The sequence below is a fragment of the Boeremia exigua genome (genome assembly GCF_020726555.1).
Source record: "Boeremia exigua strain MPI-SDFR-AT-0100 chromosome Unknown C7974scaffold_11, whole genome shotgun sequence".
In the NCBI taxonomy this organism is placed as follows: domain Eukaryota; kingdom Fungi; phylum Ascomycota; class Dothideomycetes; order Pleosporales; family Didymellaceae; genus Boeremia; species Boeremia exigua.
In genome coordinates, this window is record NW_025763528.1 from 98,876 (window position 1) to 112,309 (window position 13,434).

At 60.8% G+C, this 13,434-nt stretch overlaps 6 protein-coding genes across 6 annotated transcripts; 3 read left to right on the plus strand and 3 right to left on the minus strand.

Moving 5' to 3' along the window:
• Positions 1 to 627: 627 nt before the first annotated feature.
• On the minus strand, positions 628 to 1,619 carry C7974DRAFT_401506 (uncharacterized protein; the record flags this gene model as incomplete). The annotated part of the gene is made up of 2 exons (XM_046142611.1): positions 628 to 1,166; positions 1,228 to 1,619. 2 exons carry the CDS (start codon positions 1,617 to 1,619, stop codon positions 1,097 to 1,099), a joined length of 462 nt encoding a protein of 153 aa, XP_045993075.1. The 3' UTR covers positions 628 to 1,096.
• An 828-nt stretch (positions 1,620 to 2,447) lies between these two features.
• Positions 2,448 to 4,257, minus strand: C7974DRAFT_319310 (streptomycin biosynthesis protein StrI; the record flags this gene model as incomplete). The annotated part of the gene is made up of 2 exons (XM_046138707.1): positions 2,448 to 3,435; positions 3,587 to 4,257. 2 exons carry the CDS (start codon positions 4,255 to 4,257, stop codon positions 2,448 to 2,450), a joined length of 1,659 nt encoding a protein of 552 aa, XP_045993076.1.
• A 235-nt stretch (positions 4,258 to 4,492) lies between these two features.
• On the minus strand, positions 4,493 to 6,717 carry C7974DRAFT_41600 (uncharacterized protein). Its single transcript, XM_046143943.1, has one exon. It carries the CDS (start codon positions 6,535 to 6,537, stop codon positions 4,729 to 4,731), a length of 1,809 nt encoding a protein of 602 aa, XP_045993077.1. The 5' UTR covers positions 6,538 to 6,717; the 3' UTR covers positions 4,493 to 4,728.
• Positions 6,718 to 6,804: 87 nt separating this feature from the next.
• Positions 6,805 to 7,995, plus strand: C7974DRAFT_401513 (uncharacterized protein). The gene is made up of 3 exons (XM_046142612.1): positions 6,805 to 7,036; positions 7,101 to 7,330; positions 7,377 to 7,995. The coding sequence occupies exons 1-3, from the start codon at positions 6,859 to 6,861 to the stop codon at positions 7,788 to 7,790; spliced, it is 822 nt and encodes a 273-aa protein (XP_045993078.1). The 5' UTR covers positions 6,805 to 6,858; the 3' UTR covers positions 7,791 to 7,995.
• A 506-nt stretch (positions 7,996 to 8,501) lies between these two features.
• Positions 8,502 to 9,725, plus strand: C7974DRAFT_416427 (uncharacterized protein; the record flags this gene model as incomplete). Its single annotated transcript, XM_046143980.1, has 4 exons — positions 8,502 to 8,519; positions 8,570 to 8,665; positions 8,711 to 8,792; positions 8,836 to 9,725. 4 exons carry the CDS (start codon positions 8,502 to 8,504, stop codon positions 9,723 to 9,725), a joined length of 1,086 nt encoding a protein of 361 aa, XP_045993079.1.
• Positions 9,726 to 10,259: 534 nt separating this feature from the next.
• Positions 10,260 to 11,006, plus strand: C7974DRAFT_41662 (uncharacterized protein). Its single transcript, XM_046144002.1, has 2 exons — positions 10,260 to 10,423; positions 10,474 to 11,006. The coding sequence occupies exons 1-2, from the start codon at positions 10,358 to 10,360 to the stop codon at positions 10,783 to 10,785; spliced, it is 378 nt and encodes a 125-aa protein (XP_045993080.1). The 5' UTR covers positions 10,260 to 10,357; the 3' UTR covers positions 10,786 to 11,006.
• Positions 11,007 to 13,434: the final 2,428 nt, after the last annotated feature.

Here is a 13,434-nt window from a genome sequence, read left to right on the forward strand (position 1 = left end):
CTTGGCCTACAGAGGCGTCCGTAGACCTCTTCTAGACCATGCCTTCAACGGCCTTATTCACGGCCAGACTAATCGATTTCTTCCTTGTGTTGGAGGCTAGACCTAGAGTATCAGCTATACGCTACATTTTCCCATGAGGAAGCCCTTTATTATTATACAGATGCTCAAGACCACAATTGCTGGGGTGGATGCTAGATTTGGACGTGCAATTCATCGGATATGCTCTGGATTGCTTATATAGTCATGTGGAACCAACTCGAGGGGGCTGCTTTATCCAACTTTTTGCTTTTGGATTGCCAGGGAAGCAATTCTTCGTACTATGAGCGTTGTCTGTAAATCGTATATCATTTGGAGTTTCTGATACCTGAGGACTAGTGGGGCCGAGTCTCGCACTCCGGACCCAATGCGGAAATACATATGCTCTGCATTGCTTGTACAGGTAGTCACGTGGAACCGAGTCGAGGGATACCATTCGGAGTTCCCGATATCTGAGGACTAGTGGGGTCGAGGCTCGCACCTTCGTACCCAATGCGGACATAAGGTAATGGACTACACACGCGCCGACGCTAGCGGCACGACAGCACGCAGTGGGCCCGCGTGCACGATGCCGTGTAAAACGCTGTGTCAACCCGGAGATTTGAAAGATGGCAGTGCAAAATCTGGCAAGCGAAGTGAACAGAACTAAATTAAGCAGTTTGTCTTGCTACGTCAATGCCGGCTTTACCTTGTACGTGACAGCAACAGCCAAATTCAACTTAGTCTGTTGCAACGCTCCGATCCGCGATTTTGGCACGCTGCGACGGAAGGTGCTCCATCACGCATGCGCTCTATAGGAAGGTAACAATGGAATTGGTCCAGCATCGCCACCTTGGAATGGACCCGACACCACGATTCAAAGCTGTCTTGTCCAATCGACTTTCCGGAAGCCGAGGTGGAACATTGCCTGCACTTGGATGCTGCAGATCGAAGCAGATAGGTGACTTGCAACGAGCAAGTATAATCGTTGGCGATTTGGGTAGACCCTTACAACCATGGAACAGATTACACGGCGTAGCTACGTGCCATAGTAGCAATTAACAAACGATCCTATTATTAGTCAAATCCCACGTTGTTGCCCTGCGGGACGTCTAAGTAGACTCCTGTAGCTAGTTAGAGGCCTTTGCTGCCTGTAGGTACATCTCTGTTCCATGGTTGGGAGGGTCTGCACATTCTTACAAGCACCGATACAGATCAGTAACTACAGACCAGCAACCACAGACCAAACCAGCAATCAAAAACCAGCAACACCAGACCCGTACACGTACGAACACCATCACCACCAGTCCCAAAGCATGACCACCTCCATCCCAGCCCAACAACCAATCCAACGCCCACCTCAGCCCGGCCAGCACCGACAAAGCCAGCACACTGCACCCACCCAGTACAAAACAGCAAACCACAGCGAACCAAGCAACCCCCCAGCGTCCCCGGCTCCACGCGCTCTCATACAATCCCCCGCTGGCTTCGTTACGAGACCCGCCGCGCAGTGCGGCGGGCTGCGTCTCCATCTCCGTCTCCATCCCCGTCTCCATCTCCGTCTCCATCCCCGTCTCCATCTCCGTCTCCATCCCCGTCTCCATCTCCGTCTCCGTACCCGAACCCGTGCCCGCGCCTGCGCTGCTCAGCGCGGCAGACGCGCGGTCCGCACCAACGCCCATCTGCGGTCGCGACTGCGCGCCTACGCCCGGCGGCGGGGTCTGGACGCACCGCACCGTACGTGTACTCTGAGGCTGTGAGGTTATCGGGTGTGTCTGGGGACGGCGACGGTCCAGTTCTGAAAACGAGACTATGCTTGCCGGATTCCGATGCGCACTTCACGGCCGCGGCGGGCGTTCGGGCGTTCGGGCGTCGCTGGGGGTGCAGGAGGCGAGGCGTGGTCGGGTGCGGAGCGAGGCTGCGCGGCTTCGTGTCGGCGGGATACCGCGCGGTGGTGCGGCTGGACTGGGTTGTGCCGGGTTGTAGTACGGTGCTGGAAGTGTACGGGAGCTTGGTTTGGATGCGCCTGGAGCGTGTCCTGGACTGCTGGCGTGCAGCTGCTGGTGTACGCAGACGGCGGGATCAAGTTCTCTCGTGTAACTTACGTGGGGACATGATTCTTGGAGCGGACTAGCGGGCAGGGTGCGTGGGGAGCTGGGCCTGTGGCTGTGGTGGTGTGGTGTGCGAGCGTAGGGGAGGTTTGCGTATATCAACCAACACCGCCACGAGTCTTCGGATGCGCGGTTCGGGAGCAACGACGGCAGCACTGCGTGGGCATGTAGCGTAACATATGCGGTACCAACGGTGTGCAGGCTTCTCGCAGCCCGCCCTCTTCCCGCTGGCTCGTCACGGCCGCCGACGTGCATGTCCTCGCGCACCCGCACCCGCACCCGCAGAACCGTACCGTATACCACCCCCTCGCACCACCCCCCCTACAAATCCCCCACCTTCTCCGCCCACCACGGCCCCCACTCCACAACCCTCCCCCCCGCCCTCGCCTCCTCCGCCGCAAACACCACCGCATGACTCCTCAACACCTCCAACGCATCACACCCCAACCACTCCCTCTCCGCGCGCCTTGCCCCCATACCCCCTCGCACCGCGTCCACGGCGCCCAGAAACTGCACTACCAGCCCGGCGTCCCCGCCGCCGTGGCCGCCGCGCGCGCCGTGGCCGCCGGGGGTCGTGTAAGGTGTGTGCGTGGTGGTGGTGCCGGAGGCGAAGTCGTGGATGGTGATGGTTGTGGAGTCGTAGGAGAGTTCGGCGGCGGTGCCGTAGATGCGGCCGCGGCGGACGCATTGGGCGTGGGTGTGGGCGATCATGTGGAGGAGTGCGGTTTTGGGGCCGCGGTCTTCGGGCGCGGCGGAGGCCGTCGCTGTGGTGGTTTCTGCCGAAGAGGGCGCAGCAAGCGTATCCTCGTCCCAGCTCAGCGTCACAAACTGGTCGTCCACCACGTCGTTGTCCGCCTCCCACACACACCGCCCAAACCAATTCCGCCCCTCCCGCACGCCCACAGGCGTCGCTGCATCCCAGTCCTCTGCCAGCGCACCCAGCAGCTTCTTCTCTGCGGCCGCGGGGCCCTGCGCCGCATACACGTCCTCGATGTCCGGCACCACGACGTTGACGGGCCAGTCGGTGACGCCTTGCGCCAGGTGCCGGGCGACGTAGATGCGCTTCGCGCTGTATGCGCAGTCGGGCTCGTGGGCGCAGCTCAAGCAATTCGTGGCGGTTCCCGCGGCGCGCGGTTTGCGCGCGCGGCGGAAGTGTTTTAGCGAGCCGGTGGAGGAGATGGTGGAGGGGAGGTGGGGGGGCGCGGTGGGCGAGAGGGGTGTGCAGAGGAGCCACAGGAGGAAGTCGATGTCGTGGCAGGATTTGGTGAGGAGCGAGGGCGCGGAGGTGGAGGTTTTGCGCCAGTTGCCGCTGGGGGGGTTAGTTGGGGGTTGGATGGGGGGAGGTGGCTGTGAGCGGATATGCGATGGCGGTGGACTGCGAACAGGCTCGTGAGGCGGCCATAGAGGTCCCCCGCCATCGAATATGTGTCAAGCCACGTCTTCAGGAAATCAACACGCACCGGACATAGCTATGGCTGAAATGCCAGTGCCCCACCGGCTCGGTATGCTCCACACTCAACACCTCGCCCACAACCCCCTTCTCCCTGACCAAATGCCTGAGGAGCATGTTATGCGGCGAGTACCGCAGCACATGGCAAATCCCAAACACCGGCTCCGTCCCGCCCTCCCCCCTGATCCTCTCCCCCGCGTCCCGCAGCGCGCGATACATACGCACACAGCTCTCCAGCCGCGTGCTGAGCGGCTTTTCGCAGCACACGTGCAGCCCGAGGTGCGCAATGCCGCACACGACAGCCTCGTGCTGCTCGTCGAGCACGCACACAAAGACGGCGTCGACGCCGGGCGGGGTCGGGAGGCCCTGCGCCGCGTTGCTTCGGCGCTCTTCTTCGTACGCGACCCAGGTCTGCCAGTCGGGGAAACACTGGCCCGGCGCAGACTCCTGGAGGAATTTCGCGCTGAAGGCGGCGCGCTTGGAGGAGATGGGCTCGCATACGCCGCCGATGGTGGCGTTGGTGTGCTGCACGGCGGCGGTGGCGTAGGCGGTGCCGCGGCTGCCGGCGCCGATGATGAGGAGGCGCGGGGGGTGGGTGAAGGTCTGGAAGGCGGGGGCGTGGAGGAAGGCTTCGTGGCCGGTGGGGGCGGGGTCTGGGGGGGTTCCGAGGTAGGGCGCCATGGGATTGGTGCGGGATGCGTGTTGCTCTGGGTGTCGGGGCCGTGATGACTCTGGTGGAGGGAGGTGAGGTCTCTGGCGGTTACGGTGCTACGGGAGCAAGTTAGGTAGGATATATAGATCAAGTCTGGATGTCAAGTGAGTGCGGGGTTGAGGTCTGCACATCCAATACGCGTGCCAGTGTGGTGAGCTGAAGTGTCGTAAGCCAGAGTCGTATTGCAGCTCGAGGTTACAGCCGTCAGTCAACGATCGCCTATGGCGTCTGCTCACAAGGCTCGAGGTGTACATGTGGAGGTTGTATACATGTGGCATTGACCAATGAGATCAATGATGATTAATAGCGCCTTAGCCTTATCGTACCAACTACAGCGCCGCTGGATGAGAGCGAAAGTGATCTAGTCTAAGTCTAGATGGGGAAATGCATGTATGAAAGCCGCCGTTATATGCAGTAAGAAATGACCTCTCGGTATGCCGTCACCGGTCGAGCTCGTAGAAGAGCAGATACACCTCCTTCTGCATGCCAAGCACCTCGCTCGTCTTGCTCTCCTTGATCTTGTCATCACTGATGCGCCACCAGCGGTTGACTGTGCGCCTGGACTTGCGCTTGAGGGGGCTGTTCTCGACCATTGACTGCGCCTTCTCTGATGCCTTGTCTTTCATCGATCGCAGACTCTGTGTTCGCGATAGCTTTGACTCCCCGGATGCGGGCGATGGGTGGAGTGAGTCGCTGTCAGTCCGGGGCGCAGATGTCGGTGCTGGTCCGCGCGGGCCGGCTGTACTCTGCGACGAATTCGATGACAGCGACTGTAGGGATGGCGAGTCCAGTGTCAGGTGCGAGGGAATGGGCGATGCAGGGTCGCTGGCGCCGTCCAAGTGTGTGTAGGACAGCCGGGGGCTCTGCATCGCTGAAGCGGCAGCAGATGGCAGCGGGCTCGCTTGGCGACTGTATGCGCCTTCGAGGCCGAACGAAGCAGGGGTGGAGAAGGGTATGGGCTGCACCTGACGGCGGAACGACTCGTAGTGTCCGCTGTTGTGGCTGCCCTTGTGTGTGACCATGCCGAGCAGCTTGTAGTTCTTGCGATGCAGCAGACCGCCAAGCGGCAACGACTCCGGGAACGAGACCTTGGCCAAATTTTTCGTCGAGACGGATCCAACGGCGAACATGGATCGCGAAAGGTGGATAGCAAGGACCTTGGGAAATAGCGATATATACATGTGACGCGCTATGCGGCGTTTTGGCACCAGTTTCGAGTCTGGAAACTCGACGTCCTCGGGTGGGTTTTCAGGGTCGTCCTCGAGGGCCTGCTTGATCTTGGCGATGTCAGACGTCAACCGCGCTTTGATGTCAGGGTCTGTGGCAGTCTCAAGGGCCTTCTCTTTGCTCTTCACGGCGTGGTCGAGTCGACACCACTCGCATCTGAAGTCGTCAATGTGCTCGACCTTCAGCATGCCGTCGAAGCAGGCATTGAGGGTGGCCGACGAGGCTTGCGGCACGCTGAGGGTCAAGGTCACAAACGCCGAGGACGAGGGCTTCGGCTTGAAGTGGCACGTCAGACACTCGATCTGGGACTCGATCCTGCCCTCGAACGGGAAGCCCTCTTCGTCGGACAGGGGGGCATGCTCGTCATCGTTGTGGCTGTGCGGTGCCTCGTTCGGCTGCTCCTCAAGATCGTGCCGCGCCGGTGCGCCCTCCCCGCTCTCCAAGGTGATGCCGTGGAGGAATGCGTGTCGCCTGGCCTTGGTCCCCGCGTGGTACTCGTCGCACAGGCGCTCGGTGACGATCTGCAGGAACTCCTGGGCGTCCTGCTGCTGGCGGCTGATGCGCGTGCCAAAGGCGTGCTCGAGGGCGCGGATGAAGGACTGCGGCGAGATGGTCTTCTTGTAGATGGGGCGCTCGTTCAGGCGGTCGAGCATCTCCTTGAGGCCGTACGTCAGCAGCCCCTTCTGCAGACCCTCGAGCTTCCCCGGGCGGGCGGGCGCGGCGTCGGCACTCGGCTGCGCCGGATCAACCAAGTACACCTCCGGGGCGTCCAGCTTGCGGCGGTGGGTCTCGCGGATCAGGTAGATGCGCAGGTCGGGCAGGCCGGCGAGGGCCTGCAGCACCGAGTTGATGAAGCAGTCGTTGGCGGCATTGCTGAGCCCGACGACGCCCTTTTTCTTGGTGCTGCTGCTGGTGGCCTCGTCGTCGAGGAAGAAGGTGGGCCCGAAGACGTAGACGAGCGTGATGGCGGCGAGCGAGGCGCCGGCCGCGTAGGTTGCGATTTGTGACGCCCGCTCAGGCATTGCGGTGCGCCGCGGGCAGGGATTGGCCGCGGGTGCAGCAGCAGACGGGGGCCCAGCGGTGGCCGGCGGGCAGAGGGCGCGTTGGGCGCGTGCGACGGATGCAGGGCGAGCGGGGGCAGGGCTGGCGAGTGTTGCAGGCGGGCGTGTCCTCCATGGTAGCAGACTGCCGGCTGCCCGTCATGCGGCAGTCAGAGGCATCGCGGTGAAGTGCCAAGCAGCCAGCAGCTCCGCAGCCCGCAGTCCGCCCGACAGGATCGCCAGCGCGAAGTTCAACTTCACTTTTGAGCCGCGCTTTTTGGCAGCCCTCCCACACCGCCCGCCATGGCCTCGCTCAGCCGGTCCGCGCTGCTGCCGCAGTGCTCGTCATGCATCCGCCGCGTCGCGCGCCTCTCGCTGGACGCAGCGCACCAGACGCGCAGCATCTCGAAGGCGGCCAAAGACGCCGAGCGCCTGATCATCGTGCGGCTACTCAAGGACGTGCCGCGGTACGGACGGGCTGGTACGCACAGCAGCACAGCCGCGCAGCACAGCGCAACAAGAGCAATGGCGGCTAACGCAGGCAGGCTCGCTCGTCCCGCTCAATCGCGCCACGATGCGCAACCGCTGGTTCCCCGCCCGCGTCGCCGACTACGTGCCGTTTCTGCAGCTGAAGGCGCTGAAGGCCCAGGACGTGGACATGCAGCGGGACCCGACCTTCGGCGTCGAGGTGGCCCTGGAGGAGGCCAACGACGCCGAGCTGGACCTGGCCCCGCGGCGGCCCTACGTGCGGCCCATTGAGATTGAGATGCTCAGCGTGCGTCTGCCCGGCGAACCCCACGCACAGCTGCTGACCAGCCCAGCCCGAGCGCTCCATGGAGCTCATCGACACCTTCATCCCCGCCTCCATCGACTTCACCCGCCAGCGCATCGAGCAGGGCGTCGACGCCGGGCCGCGGCCTGTCGCAACAGGCGCCGCCGCCGTCCTGACCGCCGCCGCCATGGGCTCCAAGCCCAAGGCCAACCCCAACGCCATCTACGGCTCCGTGACCACCGCCGACGTCGTGGCCACCCTCAAGGCAGGGCTGGCGCACAACGACGAGGCCGCGCGTGTGATCCTCAACGAGGCCGACGTCCGCTTCGTCACGGGCTCAGAGGATGCCGACGCGCAGCGCGTCAAGGAGCTGGGCGTGTTCAGGGTCGAGATACAAGTGCCCGGCGCGGAGGCGCCCTTGGTGAGGAACGTGCGCGTCAAGGCAAAGGACATGGACGCGTGAGCCGTCCGTCGCGGGGTTTGTCTAGAGCCCTGACGCGGGGCGTCCGTCGCGACACGGGGTTTTCCAAGGAGACACCCGCCACGGTTTTTCCGCTCGCTGTAAAGATACACCTGTACAAGACATATAGACACTGTTTGGGCTTGGTTTCGGAAGAATGGGACCTGTCAGCCACCCAGTGCGACCCTGCGTGATTGGTGGACGTGGCCGCCGCTGTGATGTGTGTATGTCCTGTGTAGCACGACACTCGGCTCTGCGCGTGTTCTGGCACGTTCTACGGCGAGACTCGGACAGACGCACTCGCTGCGGCGGTGCAGTCCACTCTGCCGAGCAAGCGGCCCCGCGACGAAGCGCGGCCGTGAGCGTCAGCCCTACGCCCGCCGTCTTAAAGCCCCGTGCCTCCCACGCGCTGTACTCACGAAAAACCCCCAATTGATACGCACAGGTACGTACTTGGCTCGACGAACGGCGGCGTGCTGTAGTGCCCGCGTGCGGTGCAATTGCCGCCTGCGGTTGGCTGGTTGCGCAGCTGAGCTTGCTGCGTCAACAAGATAAAACGGGGCGGGGTCAAACAGACCCCACCACGATGAGATCATGCGCAGAGTTTCTCTCTCGCCCTGACTACTCTGCTCAACAAGTCTCAGCTTGTCTTCATAAAGCACGCCAGATCCCAATTGACTGATCCTGTACTCAGACTCCCACATCACATTCACAATGGTTTCCGCTCAATCCGTGAGTTCGTCCACGCCAAATGTCACGCAACCAGCTAACACGCTCAACAGGTTCTCTCCCGCAAGGCCGGTGTCATCGTCGGCGACGATGTCCTCGCGCTCTTCCAGCACGCCAAGGACGAGGGCTATGCCATCCCCGCCATCAACGTACGTGCTTGCTGTCGAGCGTTTGAGCCGTTCTAACCCGCTCAGGTGACCTCCTCCTCCACCGTCGTTGCGTCTCTCGAGGCTGCCCGCGACGCCAAGTCGCCCATCATCCTCCAGACCTCGCAGGGTAAGACCATTGTGCCCACTGCATTTCAACGCTGACTGTCCAGGTGGTGCTGCCTACTTCGCCGGTAAGGGCGTCGACAACAAGGACCAGGCTGCCTCCATCGCTGGAGCTGTCGCGGCCGCACACTACATCCGTGCTATTGCCCCCGCCTACGGCATTCCCGTTGTCCTCCACACCGACCACTGCGCGAAGAAGCTTCTGCCATGGTTGGACGGCATGCTCGACGCCGACGAGGCCTACTTCAAGGAGCACAACGAGCCCCTCTTCTCCTCCCACATGATCGATCTGTCCGAGGAGGAGGTCGAGTGGAACGTCCAGACCACCAAGAAGTACCTCCAGCGCGCTGCCCCCATGAAGCAGTGGCTCGAGATGGAGATTGGTATCACCGGTGGTGAGGAGGACGGTGTCAACAACGAGGACGTTGACAACAACTCCCTCTACACCCAGCCCGAGGACATCCTGCACATCTACAAGGAGCTGTCCTCCGTCTCCCCCTACTTCTCCATTGCTGCCGGCTTCGGCAACGTCCACGGCGTCTACAAGCCCGGCAACGTCAAGCTCCAGCCCGGTCTGCTCAAGAAGCACCAGGCCCACGTCAAGGAGGCCGTCGGCGCCAAGGAGGAGAAGCCCGTGTTCCTCGTCTTCCACGGCGGCTCCGGCTCCAGCGTCGAGGACTTCCGCGAGGCCATCTCCTACGGCGTCGTCAAGGTCAACCTCGACACCGACATGCAGTACGCCTACCTCGCCGGTATCCGCGACTACGTCCAGAACAAGTCTGGCTACCTCCAGTCCCAGGTCGGTAACCCCGACGGCGACGACAAGCCCAACAAGAAGTACTACGACCCCCGTGTCTGGGTCCGCGAGGGCGAGAAGACCATGTCCAAGCGCATCGCTGTTGCGCTCGACGACTTCCACGCCGCCGGCAAGTTGTAGATTATGTATCTGTAACAGCTTTGTCGAGGCGTTTTTGATTGACTGCATGAGGAGTTGGCGGTCGGCGAGGTTGATGATTCAATGAGCGACACGACCGGATCCAAGGGGTCCTGATTATATACCAATACCAAGCATTTCCTCAACCTTTTCTCAACATTTCCTCCACCACTGCCGTTCAGCTTCGTGAGATTGACCGTTGTCACGTGTGGGAGATTTGGCAATCACGAAGCCAGCTGGCAAACCCCCAGCACATCACTCAGCTGAGTCTCGCATGCCTACGGTATCGAAGTTTACCAGCCCCCACGTATCGGAAGACAAGGAAAGAAATCGCCGAATGCGGTTAGCGTGGAGTGGACCTCGCAATGCTCGTGGAGTCCAGATGACATCACTCGACTGCATGCTCCTTCCAGAACACAGTCGATCAGCACAAATCATGGCAAGCACTGATGAAACCTGCGTGCTGCTGTCGTCAGAGGTCAGGAGGGCGTATCTATTGTTTGTTCCCTGGCATATAGAAATATAACCAGACCTTTACACCTAATATCGACATTAAACCTACACCCTGAAGTCGGCGTTTATTATCCACCAGCTCACCACCCACCCACTCGCACAAACAAACACAAACAATCACAATGTCTGGCGGACACTCATCCACCGGCCTCGCCGACGCCGTCAAGAAAGGCGTCGGCCTCGTCCACGTAACCCCCCTCCCTCCCCCTTCGCATACATCCACACTAACACACCAAAGGGCACAGGTGAAGCGATCCGCGGCAACTTCAACGCCGCCGTCGACCAAGCGGGCGGCGACCGCGCAGGCGTCGAGAAAAACACCGCCATCGCCTCCAAAGGCGCTGACGAAATCGACCACGGGTACCACCGCAATCACAGTGCAGGTGTAGGGTCAGGTGTCGCAGCAGCTGCCGAGCGCGAGCGCCTGAACACTACACACACGGCGTCGACGAACTACGGGTCGCACAGCACGAATACAGGGAATAAGCTGGATCCGCGGTTCGACTCGGACGGCGACCACCGCGGGACCGCGGACAGTAGGCTTGGGTAGATGGGGTGCTCTGGTGTATATCCCCGATGTATATAATGCCTTAATACAGCGCTACGACGCGTTCCTGCACGCGCTGCTACTACACTTTCCTACTGCGCTTTGCTACTACGCCGCGCCGGCTTCCTGATGCACTGGATACGCTGGCGTACAGACTGCGGCGTGCAGATGCAGTAGACACGCGACTCCCCGTCCCTGCTGCTGTGCTTTGGGGGGACGTGGGGAGTATCTGTTCGCGACTGCGGCCGCGACTACGGCCACGGCTACAGCTACGGCTACGGCTACAGCTATGGCGAGCAGCATGGCTACGTATGCAAACACGATCATGGATGCGAACGTGCACGCGCACACGCACAAGGAATGATACGCGAATAGCGACGCGGATATGGACTCGCTGACACCGCCTGCCCCTGCTCAACTCAGCCCAGTCCATCCACCGGCTCGCTCACCGGCGGCACGGCGCTGGAGCTGGAGGGCGCGCAGCGGCTGGATCCTGTGCTTGGCGATGCTTGCGAGCCAGGCGCCTGCGGAGGCGGATGGGGGTGCCTGCGAGCCAGGCGCCCGCGAGTACGAGATCTGGGTCGGGGGTGTGTCTGCCGTTGTTAGGTAACTGGGGTTTATATCCTGATGATTTGGTGGTGTTGGGGGTTTGGGTGCTGAGGTTGCTGCGGTTGCTGCGGTTGCTGCGATTGTTGAGGTTGCTGAGGGGGGTGGGAGGTGCGAGGCGTGGAGTGTGAGGCGTGGGGGCAAAGGGAAAGGGAAAGGGAAAGGGGAGGACAGCGTGCTGGGGTATTGTTGATGGGTGATAGGTGGCGTAGTGTAGTCTGATACACCCTACCTTCCACACAAGAACCTCGTACTCCTCTCTCTCCCCTCTCTCTCGTGCTCTCTCGCGCCCTCTCGCGCTCTCTCTCTCTGTCCTTAACTCCTCTCCCAACCGCTCATCTCGATTCCACACCCCACCCATCCTTCCCCTGCTTTCTCTGCTGTCCCCCGCTGTCCCCCGCCAGCCAGCGCCAGCTACTGCCTAACGCAAACCCGTCCAACTTAGAACCTCGCGCGCGGTGCTGTCTGTAGATCTAGCAAAAGGCAAACAGGGCGGGAGAGAGAGAGAGGGGGGGGGGGGGGGGAAGTATGTATGTGTGTTATCCAGCGCCGCAGTCTGTAGTCCATAGTCCGTGGTCCGTAGGCCACACCGTGTAATGTAGTAATCTAGGTGCAGAATTCTAGGTGCAGGGGTTGTGGGGTGTATACGGAGACCACGGCTGATTATACGGACGGAGACACGGTTGGTTGTGCGGAGATACGTAGACACGCAGAGATGTCGAGCAGCGCCTGGGGGCGTTTCTGCCAGGTGTTGTTGTGCTGTAAGCAATCCTTATGCCGCAAGAGCGTGGCGTGAAGTGGTGTGGTGTGGCGTGGTGTGCTACAGTCAGTCGGTCACAGTCCCAGGTTCAGGCTCAGGCTCCGTCGGCGCTGGCTATGCGCGCTATGTGTCCGCGCGACTGGCTGCGAGGTACGAGGTACGAGGTACGAGGACCAGGACCAGGACCGGGGACAGGGACAGGGCTAGAAACAGAAACAGACTAAACTAGAATTGACTTTACGTGCTGTAGTACCTATATCTATAGGCAGACGTGCTACTATAGATTATAGGGAGCGCTAGGCGCTAGGGTGCTCTTCTATAGTACTCACTGCGCTAGTACGTGCTACCTATATTAACATCTATTATCGATAGGTTAATATCTACTGCGTTAGTTATACTACAGTTTACTGGGGCTAGGCAGTAGCACATAGATCAAGGGCTAGTCATGTAGGCGGATTGTGCGCTCGCACGACTTTGTTTCTATAGCAGAAAAGAGGGGGGGCTGTAATACTGGCAGTTAAGAGGCGCGTAGGGTAGAGAGTGGGATGTGCCCTGCGAGATGCTCGTGCTACGGGGATTCTACGGCGTTTTTGCCAGCTCTGGAGAAGCGACTGGGAGCTTCTTTAGACAGGACTCGGTGGAGCGGGGAGAGATGCTCGCGTGTGGCGTGTTTGTGCGCTTTTTCTAGTCATTTAGGTGTTCTCGATGCTTGCGCGGCCCTCGTATACCACTGGTACTGCCTCCTTGTGAGTGCGATTTGCTGGGTTACCTGTTGGCGGATTATAGGCGCAGGAGTTGTTGAGATGCACACTTCAGCGTGAAGGAGGGTGTGCATGTTCCACGCAGCGTGTCAAGCGAACAGGAGAGACTCAGCGGTGGTGCGGTATTGCGACTCACTGTGATGTCTCGACGCATGTCGCTGCTGGCTGGGGCTGGGTCTTACTCAATACCTACCGTACCTGTCTAACTCTCTCGTTGTGACTGTCGAGAGGCATCCAACATGAGGCGAGGACGGGGCGCCCGCTTCTCCCAACACACTGCACATGATTACTTCAAGCGTGACGCAGACCGCGACATCTCCGCGTCATCGCTCGATACTTTCCGCATGTCTCACTCACCCCTTTCTTGTCCCAACTCTTGTAAAACCTTCCGTCTTCCGAGCGCGTAACTGAGGCTGAGCAGCGGCTCCGCGCACCCTTGACCCATCTCACGCCTCGACTCCCAAGGTCAAGCATCGCACAAACTCACGGTGCTCGCGCAATCAGCAGCGCCGTTTGTTTCCCCGT

What these genes read in the sequence shown, in the direction of transcription:
- C7974DRAFT_401513 (XM_046142612.1), top strand. Translation starts at nt 6,859, where the DNA reads ATGGCCTCGCTCAGCCGGTCCGCGCTGCTGCCGCAGTGCTCGTCATGC. An exon ending in GCCGCGGTACGGACGGGCTG is followed by an intron (nt 7,037 to 7,100) that starts GTACGCACAGCA and finishes TAACGCAGGCAG; the next exon opens with GCTCGCTCGTCCCGCTCAAT. An exon ending in TTGAGATTGAGATGCTCAGC is followed by an intron (nt 7,331 to 7,376) that starts GTGCGTCTGCCC and finishes TGACCAGCCCAG; the next exon opens with CCCGAGCGCTCCATGGAGCT.
- C7974DRAFT_41662 (XM_046144002.1), top strand. Translation starts at nt 10,358, where the DNA reads ATGTCTGGCGGACACTCATCCACCGGCCTCGCCGACGCCGTCAAGAAA. An exon ending in AAGGCGTCGGCCTCGTCCAC is followed by an intron (nt 10,424 to 10,473) that starts GTAACCCCCCTC and finishes AACACACCAAAG; the next exon opens with GGCACAGGTGAAGCGATCCG.
- C7974DRAFT_41600 (XM_046143943.1), bottom strand. Translation starts at nt 6,537, where the DNA reads ATGCCTGAGCGGGCGTCACAAATCGCAACCTACGCGGCCGGCGCCTCG.